Source organism: Dipodomys spectabilis, unplaced genomic scaffold (assembly GCF_019054845.1).
Source record: "Dipodomys spectabilis isolate Male_0828 unplaced genomic scaffold, ASM1905484v1 ptg000187l, whole genome shotgun sequence".
NCBI classification, from domain to species: domain Eukaryota; kingdom Metazoa; phylum Chordata; class Mammalia; order Rodentia; family Heteromyidae; genus Dipodomys; species Dipodomys spectabilis.
The window spans coordinates 13,877,994-13,889,088 of record NW_024870864.1 but is presented as its reverse complement, the minus strand read 5'-3'; the positions used below and the strand labels follow the sequence as shown (position 1 = coordinate 13,889,088).

The window sequence follows — 11,095 nt, the reverse complement described above, 5'->3', positions numbered from 1 at the left end:
ATATATGTATTTATATGTATATATATACATATATACATACAACATGCATAAAGAATCATATAGTCTGCAGCATGATGGATAGACGTAGAGAACACCTTGTTAACAAAAATAGTAAAGACAAAGAGCATTGTCTATACTCCTTCTCACTCAAGCAAAATTTTAAAAAATAAAATGCAATAGTGATACTATGGGGCTGACAAGGGCACAGGATCAGAGCGCAGGAGGTTGAACACAGAAGAAAGATGGAAGACTATAATCAATGCACATAATACACATATACTGAGAAACCCAGAATCCCATTAATGATTACAGATATGTACATTAATAAAAAAATAGGCTATCAGAAAATAAGGGAATAAAATCTGAAGCAATGAATCCATTCTTTGTATTAAAGGCAATTCCTGCTTAAATACCGTTATTTATTTTATTATTGCATAAATATCAACTGATACAATTCAGACTCTCCAAGTATTAACTGGCCTTTTCTGACAACATTCTGAGCAGGTGGAGCAGCAGGAGGAGCAGCTGGGGCAGCCCAGACTCACACTTCAGCTTCCCTGGGAGGTTTTTGTTATGGCTTGTATCACTGTGGGAGGGAAACTGCTATGCTGTTGACAGTAATAAGTGGCAACATCTTCGGGCTCCAGGCCACTGATCCTGAGAGTGAACTCTGTCCCAGATTGACTCCCACTGAACCTTGATGGAACTCCGGACTCCAAAATATCTGCACCGTAGATCAAGGGTTTAGGAGCTTTCCCTGGTTGCTGCTGGTACCAGGCTAAATAATACTCAATATCCTCACTGGCCCTGCAAGTGATGGTGGCAGTGTCTCCTAGAGACACAGATAGTGAAGATGGAGACTGGGTCATCTGGATATCACACTTGGCACCTGGAAGCAGAAACATGAAAACAAATATTCACACTAATTTTCAAGTTATAAGAAGGCATCCCTGAAGAGTAAGCATCCTGGATCACACTGAGCTGTGTTAATCCCTAGCATTGTCCTACTTTACCTGCAAGCCAGAGCAGCAGGATCCCCAGGAGCTGAGCAAGGGTCCTCATGTCCATGCTGTGTGCTGACGTGGACTGACTACTGCCTAATGTGAGCAGTCTATGAAGAAGTCCTGAGCACACTGGGCTGTGCTGTTGGTGCATGCAAATCAGCAGCAGAGTTATACACAGCTGTCGAGCTGCCTCATCTCAGCAACTCTGCATTCTGAGTCTCAAGGGAACTAGGTCGGGCAACAGAATAAGTTTTAAACACAGAAGAGAATCTCCAAGTTGCTTTCCTGTGATGTGCGCACAACAATGGTAACTTTGAGGATCAAAGCTTTTTTTCCATCTTATTTCTTTAACTGAGTCAAGACTTGTTCACTGGAGTGTTAGTGCCAGAAATTTATAAACAAATTTTGCACAACACAAATTTGGCATTTCTTTGTTATTATGCAGGACAGAAACTTTTACATAGCTCTGATTCACTGATAATCTGTATGTGTCAATTTATCAGCACTGTGGTCCTGTAATGAATAAGTGTAGCTGTTGTGTTGATAAGAAAATGCCTGGACTTCTGTACTGTGCTGTTCAGCCTTATTATCTCCTTCATCTCTGAGTTTTTGTCCCAGGTGATCCATACCAGCACGTCCTTTCAGAGCCTTTCTCCCTTCATGTCTGAACAGCCTTTATAATTTTTACTGACCTAGAATTTTGTATCAATTTATATGTGCATTCTGAAGGTTCTCATATTATTCCTTCTGGCTTTTAATCATCTTCACCACAACTACTATGTTCAGAAGCAGAGATAAATTCTCCTTAAAAGGGAGGATAAACTCGGGCTGGGAAGGTAGCTGAGTGGTAGAGCTGTTGCCTTGCATGCCTGAGGCCCTGGGTTCGATTCCTCAGCACCACATAAGCAAAAAGAAAAAAGCCGGAAGTGGCACTGTGGCTCAAGTAGTAGAGCGCTAGCCTTGAGCTGAAGAGCTGAGGGACAGTGCCCAGGCCAAGAGTTTAGGCCCCATGACCGGACCCCAAAAAAAAAAAAAAAAGAAGGATAAACTCAGGTTATCTTGAAGCCTATTTTGTAGCCTAAACCTACATATGTCTCCTGTTCAGTGGACTCTTCTAGATCCTAAGAGAACACTGTGCTGCACACCTAGGTAAAAGATATTGGGCCCAAGCAGAGTGAGTATGTTGGAATCTCTGAACAGAATCTTGAAATCAATAGAACATGGAAATGTCATCCATATTAAGATAAGGCAACATGGGAGAACTGATTTTCTGTGCAAGGGAGAAACATCATTTTTGACTCCACTGTATGTGCTGAGATGGAGTGACCCAAGAGGACATCCATATGTGTTGGATTTTCCTGTACAGATGTCAGGGCTCAGGAAGTCACTATTGCATGGGATACAAAGTTGGCTCATCTTATCCATGTTATCACATTCTGAGGAATATCTGAACAAATCTGGGGTTGGGGGCAGGGTGTGTATGATCTGATCATGTAAGTGGCAGTAACACCAAGAGTTTCATATCACCCAGAAGAGTTGTTGATCATATGACTAAATTAATGAGGGAAAATAAGAGCCTATGTTCTTGAGGTTAAAAAAAAGTAAGCTAATTAAATGAAAATTTCATCTAATGTTAGTGACATATTTCAAAGATTTTTATACTGAATATTTTCTGGAAAAAAGAAAATCAGAAAATTTTTCTAAGAATTCATTTAATAATAACCTAATTTTTTTATGTGAGTGAAGTAATTACCATAAATTTACATATGTATGATGTATACATATGTATATATGAATGTGTACATGTAAATATATATACATATTGATGAATAGATGCACAAGTGGATAATTTTTTCTAATCTAGAAGTAATGATGCTTTCATTTTAATAACAGATAGCACCTTCATTAATTGACCTAATTTATTCTCTCATAAATAAAACCAGTGACCTTTGCACAACAGTTTATTTCTTTCTCAAAAATAGAAAAAGAGGAAGATGAGTTTGGATCATTTTTTGTCACAAACTACAAATTCATATTGGATGATGTACAGGAAAGAGTGGAGAGAAATCAGCTAACAAGAATGCCCACTCGCCAATTTTGAGAGTTTTTGAATATTTAATAAATACCAAAGTATTCCATGAAATAAATTGTAAGTCCTTGGATTAGTAGGGATATTTTCACTAGGGATGTGATATCCATAAACCACCATATAGTTCTCCACAAATCCTCACAATTTCAAAGGAAAAAGAACAACTATATAACAGAGAAATCCAACAGCCAACACCTTAATCTAGAATTGAAATAAAGATCATCAGTAATGATGTCCTTATAGAAAATAGCAACACTTCTGGACTTTGCTCACATATATCCATTACTGAAAGAACTCTGAGGGGAAAAAGGCACAAATCTAATCTGAGAGACATTCATCCACATGATTAGTATGTGTTCACCACGAGCAATAAGAACACAAAATTTAAGACTGAACTAAAACCCTGTTCCTTGGTGGCTTGATTATTGGGATGTGGTCTGACTACTTTGTTCTGACTTAACTGGAACCATATTCCTACCATTCTATAGAGGTTGAACTATAGGTGTGAACCATTATGGCCATCATGACCATTAAAGTATTCTTTTCTTTGGAATTTTTGTGTCTTGAGATCATTCATCTACAGCCATCTCTTCACAAGTTCATAAACATGGTATGTACAGTGACTAAGACTAAAGATTTAATTCACATGTCTGGTTAAGAGAACCTTAGTGATTTCAAACTAAGATCTTTTTGAAAATATAATGACATAGTGAGCTATATATGTTAAAAAACAAAACAGTAACACATAAAATTTTTGACCACTGTTTTTATACTGCTACAGAATAAGAATACATTTAATTTCTTTTTAAATTATTATATATATATGTATATATATAGTAAAAATACTGTACAGAGGGGTTACAGATACATGAGTAAGGTATTGAGTACATTTCTTATCCACCATTGGTATCTCCTCCTTTGGTTTTCCCCTACTGTCCCTTCCCTCCCCACTTCCCCAACTACTCCCTTTCCACAACTCCCCCAATGAAGTTGTAAAGTTTGGTTTCAATATAGCATCTTGTATATCTCATTGTTATAAAGGGCAATCTGTATCCTTATTTCAGCATTTTGTTATTTATATTACCCTCCCCAAAATAGAAAAATGTATATACAAGATGCAGGGCACCAGAATCAAATACAGTGAAAACAGGGGTTACACCATGGGGGAAGAACATACAAAAGAAACAAAACAATAGCGTAGTACATTATAAATTCCTTAAAAAAATAGCAAGAAAGATAAAACCATTTGTGTCCCTATCTTGGGATGCATTTTGCTTAGCATCATTTTATGTGGTCATAGGTACATAGCTTTTGAGCATTTCTGCTTGTCCTAGACATACACTAGTCTTTGTCAGCATATATTAACTATACAAGAAGAGTTTCATTGTGACATTTCCACACAGGCATACAATGTACTCCATTAACCTCACACCCTTGATCTCTCATCCTTATCCCCATATTTCCCTTCTTAAAGCAGTTGCATGGGTTTTGCTGGCCTTTTTCATATATTCCAGAGAAGCACTTCAATAATCTTCACCTTCATAACTTCCTCCATTCATAGTACTCGCTCCATAAAATGCCAACATAGCCTATTTCATTCTCTTGTCATTCATTTGTTTCATATATATATTAATTGTACCAAGGGCTTTCACCATGGTATCTCACTTGTGCATAAATCATATTTCCTTTCAGTTTCTTTTTGCTGGTTCTAGGGCTTGAACTCTGGGAATGACCAATGTCCCTAAGTATTTGTGTTCAATTCTAACTCTCTACCACTTAAGCCACAGCTCCAGTTTCACCTTTCTTGTGGTTAATTGGAGATAAGAGTGTCACAGACTTTCCTGGCATGCTGATTTTGAACCATTATCCTTATATCTCAACATCCTGAGTAGTTAGGATTACAGTAGTGAGCCACAGGTGCCAGGTTATATATCATCTTTTAATCAGAACAACCCTCTCTATTAATCTTGCTTTTGGAGACATCAATGGTATTTTTTTAAAGGATTGACCTCTTTCTATTGTGTTCTTTTCCTTTTTAATTTTATTTTAAAATAAAATCATTTAACTAGGGATACAGGAGGACCCATTGCAACAATGAGATGTATAAGTCAATGAGATGTACAAGTCATTATGTCGAAAAACAAACTTTACAATGTTGGTGGGGGATGGGGGGAGAATCAGATTGGGGGAAGGGGGCTAGTATTGGAAGGGATGGGAAGGGGAAACAAAGGGGAGACAACAATGCTTGATAAGAAATGTACTCATTATCTTGCCCATGTAATTGTAACTCCTCTGTATTGTATTCTCACAATTAAAAAAATAGATTGCTTTACAGCTTAAAATAAATTAATAAATTAAATTAAATTAAATTAGAATCATAATTACATTGTGGATTTTTTTACTAACATCGTAGGATATAAGATAAACTAGTCTTCCATTATTGAATAACAGTGATTAGAACTCCATGATCATTTGGCAATATTTCTTTGATAGTTGGTAGAGATTTCAGTTTACAAAGAAGTGAACAGAAGAATACAGAAACAAAGGAAAATTCCAGAGAAGAATCACAAAGGAAAATTAATACAGAAGCTTATTTGTATACTAAGATATGATTTTTATCTACTTGTCTCTTCTACCCTTTTTGTACTACTTCTGTATTAGGAGACGGTTTGGGCTTGTTGCTACCTAATGCTAAGAATATGTATACTCTTAGCCATGTGCAGTCTTCTTTCTCATATACCATTACCATGTCATTTTTTTCTCCATGAATCTAAGACCGACAAGGCCAAATCTTGGACAAATATTGAGATGATCACAGCCAAGGGCATGGCTTCTCAGACAGGCTATTCAGCTTTCCTGCATATGTTCACTGCAATGGGTTTAGATTCAGCATCTTACAAAGCAAATTGTCTACAAACATTCATAGCTATTTGGAGTGAGAACTTCCATGTGTAATTGATGTATTGTAACAAATTGTTGCAAAAGATGAATTAATAAAGCAAACAGAAATGGCCATGGCCAATTTAAAGATTACAGGTAGAAAGTAATGCACATTTCCAAAGAACTATCATTTTGAATCTGACTGACTTTATATAATAGGCAAGAATTACTTTCTCTCCCTTTGCTTGTGAACAACTCAGCAAAAACAAAGGGAGACTGGTGCTCTTCACTAACAGAAATGGTAAAAATAGTAAAAAACAAACACAAAAACAAAAACAATGCTCTGCTACAAATGGATCCAGATTTATTTAATAGAGATTGAGGTGTAATTCACGGCTCTGATCTGTGTGTTTGGTGATTTCCAACTGCATATAAATGATGGAATGAAAAATTTATATGTGTGTTCAAAAGATAGTTTGATTAAATGGCCTTCAGTGAAATTGCATCAGAGGGATTTTTTGTTGTTTTTTGTTTTATTTTAAGAAAATACAAATGGTCAAATATAACTTATCACCCTGCTCTTAACTCTAATCATGTCAGGTGGTAAGGAGACAAAATGTGGCCTAGATGTCCACAGCTCATCTTTTTCAGTAATTGTGTTACTTGTGGTGAGGGGAGAAAGGGAAGGCTGCATGTGGGGAGTATTAGAAATTAGAGAATCATGAGAAGCTTTTGTTCAATTTCTGCTCTTTGCCTTCAAATGAAAGCAGCTCTGTGAGATCAGAGGTTCTATTTGATTTGTTCAAAATATTCATGTCTAGAAGTGTTCATGGTACTATTTCTCCATTCTTTTGTAAATGTTCTACCAGAATTGAGGAACTAAAGGTATTTCATATTTTGTACCCAGGGGGAGCTGTGACACCTCAAATCTCATGGTGACAGAAGAATTTCGTAGGTTGTGAGATGTCATAGGTTTAACTAACTGTCTTGAGATGCAGTGACAAGTGATTTATAAGTATGTGTGAACTCATTTTGGAGATAGTGTTTGCACTGATGGTAATCTAAGAAGTCTGCTTTGGATGACCGGGTGCCTATTCATTATCTAAGAAATCAAACATATATTAAAATAGAAAAAGAGTCTGAAAAGTGCAGTCTTCTCATGCAATCTAGAAACAATTAACTGTTTCATGTGTTTCAAGGACTTGTTTCACTATGTTTTGCAATTCTATACCAAGAATTTCATTGATTAGGCTACATAAAGCAATGTTTTAAAATTGACTCTATGTTATTTTTAAAAGCATAGTACATGATATAAAATGCATGTTATATTTAGAATTGTAGGAAATAGGACTGAAAATGAAGCATTTAAGTTTGCTGACAAATACCTGGCAAACATACATTTATATTTCTAGGAATAATGGCATCATTCCTGTCTTTCCATTATTTTTCCTAAGAACTCACTGCCCCTGTTCTAATATTTAATTCTCTGAATCTTAGCATAGGCTGCTCAGGTCCAACATTGGGTGCTCAGAGCTCTCATAGGCTTTCCTAGCAACAAGAGTCTGAGAGCATCATAGGGGTGAATGGCAGCAAGATGGCATCACAACCCCAACTCCTCAGCTCCCTGCTGCTCTATGTCTCATATGAATGTGCACACAAGTAAAGTATTTCTAATTCTGGAAGGACTTTTGTAATGTATAGACAATATTTCATGTATCTTTTAATATTTGAAATTACATCATCTGAAAGTGTTTAAATATTTGCCAATATTTAAATAAAAAGCTATGCATATATGTATGTCTCCGCATTTAATAATGTGATAGGAAAGTAATTTATTCTTGTGATTGAAACATTAATTTTGGTAAAATAACAACAATTTATTATCTAAAATAATATTTAGGTCACTCATAATTATGAGGATTTGTGTGAGAGAAATCCTATATAATTCTTCATATTTTCTGTTGTATGAAGTAACTTGATGTTTTCCATGCTATAATTTCTGCTGTTTATTTTCAAATAGCATGACAGAAGGCTGACTCTGATCAAGAAGCCCTAGACATTCCAATGAGCATGTTACATCATAATCTCCTGTACAACTCTTGCAATTCAGAGAAGAAAAGATTTGTGAGAATTATCCTCTTTAATCTGCAAAAAGTTGATAAGGCAGAGGAAATATGTTGGTATAAGAACCTTGTGACTACTATGAATGTATGAGTGCATTAAATATTTCATAAAACTTCTCCTAAGGCAAGAGTTGATAGAAGGTTTTCTATATCAAGGTGCTAAAAGGTAGAAATGACAATGTGAAGAAAAATAAATTAGTGATTGTTCATGAAAAGAATGTTTGAAAAACAAACAACAAATGCTGAATATCCAAGTGGTGTAAACTATTATAGCAATCCATCTGTATCAGCTGACACGTGTTTTACCTAATGAAGTGCAGACCAGGAGGATCAGAGACAGGGACAGACAGAGATAGACACCATGACAGAGACAGCAATCCCCAACGCCTCATCTGCTAAAGACACTAGTACTATAGGGTTTGCTTCAGCCCCAGTGATCTCACATCACCTCACTCACTTCTTACAGGCCTCTTCCAAGTAGACGTAACTCAGGGGGACATGAATCTTCCCTGAAATATTATTTTGCTGAGAAAGCAGGCATGAATAGAGACAAGACAAAGTTTCCAGCTTGTTTTCTACTGAGTTTTTCTGCCCTCTAGTGGTAATATTTTAGCTTTATATCTTATAAAATAAGCTTTTCCCCCTAGAAATATTAATGAATATATTCCAAAATGTCTTTTTGACGTTTTCTATGGATTAAATTTGTATTGTATATTGTTAGTGGTGTGTAGGGGTTTAATATTGCAGTTTCTGTGTGTGTGTGTGTGTGTGTGTGTGTGTGTGTGATTATACTGATATCAGGGCCTGTATGTTGCCATTTGCTTTTTCTGTACAAGGCTGGAGGTCTACCATTTGACAATTCAACATGCAGGTGTTTTGCTGGTTAATTGGAGAAAGTATCAAAGACATTCCTTTCCAGTTTGCTAGAAACTCTGGTCTTCAGATTTCATTCACTGAACCTAGATTTCAGTAGTACCGACTCCAAGTATAAGTTTCCTCAGCAAGGCATTATAGAAAGAATACTCATTCTTAGTGCACTACTTCAGGAGTTATATAACTTCAACCTATCTTATTATTTCTGGTAGTAATAAATTCATATGGAAAAAGAAGCCCCTCTGGCAAAATTAACTCTTTAGAAGAGCACCATGACAGCTGCTTTCATAGTTCTTCCTATTTGGTAGTATGCACAGTTTATTAGGAATATTAGGAATATTCTATCCCAATTGGATCCTGTCTTTACTTAGGTCTTCCTCTTTTTCCTTAGGGATTCTATACTCAACTGTTATTCACTGCCTTACATTGTAGAGAGCTGTGGTTTCAAATTGATTGAATACCACTTTGTTCAACCTGAGGAGTAATTTGTGAGATAAAATTCTACCCTTTTTTATGGGGTGGTGAAGAGGGTGTCCAGTATTATGTTGAAAAAGAAGACCTAAGCCAGGCGCCCCTGGCTCACGTTTGTAATCTAGCTACTAAGGAGGCTGAGATCTGAGGATCTCAGTTCAAAGCCAGCCCTGACAGGAAACTCCATGAGACTCTTATCTCCAATAAACCACTAGAAAACTGGAAGTGGTGCTGTTGCTTAAGCGGTTGAGCGCTTGTCCTGAGCTGAAGAGCGCAGGGAAAGCACCCAAGCCCAGAGTTCAAGCCCCAGGACAGAAAAAGAAGAAGAAGAAGAAGGAGAAGGAGAAGGAGAAGGAGAAGGAGAAGGAGAAGAGGAGGAGGAGGAGGAGGAGGAGGAGGAGGAGAAGGAGGAGGAGGGGAAGGGAGGAGGAGGGGAGGGGGAGGGGGAGGGGGAGGGGGAGGGGGAGGAAGAGGGGGAGAGGGAGGGGGAGGAGGAGGAGGAGAAGGAAGTAAGTCCACACAGGGCAGGACACAGAAACAAGTGAAAAAAGCTGCACAGAGATCCCTGAATCCCTCCATTTGACACCCCGCATTTTACCAAATATGAATCACTGAAAGCATGTAGAGGGCTGAACTGGTAAAGGAAATCCATCAGTATTTGGTTCATGGCATAGTGCAGGTGGAAAGAACCAGTGGCTCCCCTTCTGCTTCTCTGCCTTGAGTCCTGATGACTTACAAAGTTGCTAGTTGCTGGCTACCTGGAGCCAGTATGCTGGGTAAGGGTTATAAATTAGAAGAAAACAGGCTGTTGCACTCTGTGAGGATTGGTCACTGTTCTTAGTTACAGATGTCAAATGTGCTTATAAAGGACTTAAAATATGGATGTGTTCATAAACTATTCAGAAGTCTTAAGGCAAAGCTTCTGGAGTTGGAGATGGGGGGAGGGGGTTTGTAGTTGGTGTAGTCCTGATTGTCTGAGGCTCTATACCCAGTTGCCTCCAGTAGAGAAGTGCTGCCCCTACCATTCTGCTCCAAGTAGCACAGCACCCAGTCAAGGTCTCAGAACCCACTGCCTGGCCTGCAGCTCTTCTGTGATGTTCACTTCCACATCTCATCTTACTAAGCATAAATCCATGTGTTCAGGAACTTATTCTACTCCCTCTGCATTACAGCTTTCCTTCACTGATAAATGTTTTCCCACATTTAAACTCTCACTTTGAAAAAATCTTCTGCAACAAATTACCAGTTTCCACTGAAAATAAGTATCATCCTTCTCAACCCAGTGATAGGGACACCAAATGCTCTCAGTGTAGCATCCATCTTCCATCATTGGTCAGAAAGTAAGCTAGAACCTAAGTTATAAAGATGTGTTACTTAACTTGTCATTTCTGTGACTAAGTCCTCAGTAAAAACACCTGAAATAGCAGAATTCTTTGTTTCAGCTCATAGATTAGAAACTTTAGTGTACCATATGGGCAGAGTGCTCATATAATGGCAGCCAAGTAACACATTGATTTGCTTACTCCACCTTCCTTTTTAACTTCATAAGAGGCACTGGCATTTTGGAAGGGGCTGTGTACAATGGCGTAGATTTTCCTCTCTTAGCCAATTCTCTCTACAGGAACTCTCACAGATATGTCAACAAGTATAGTTTG

The 11,095-nt window shown here is 37.5% G+C and overlaps 1 gene segment (V, D, J or C); it reads right to left on the bottom strand.

Moving 5' to 3' along the window:
- Nucleotides 1-452: 452 nt before the first annotated feature.
- Nucleotides 453-1,118, bottom strand: LOC122121252. The segment is given in 2 exon segments: nt 453-889; nt 1,014-1,118. Coding segments are annotated over 2 exon segments (396 nt in total).
- Nucleotides 1,119-11,095: the final 9,977 nt, after the last annotated feature.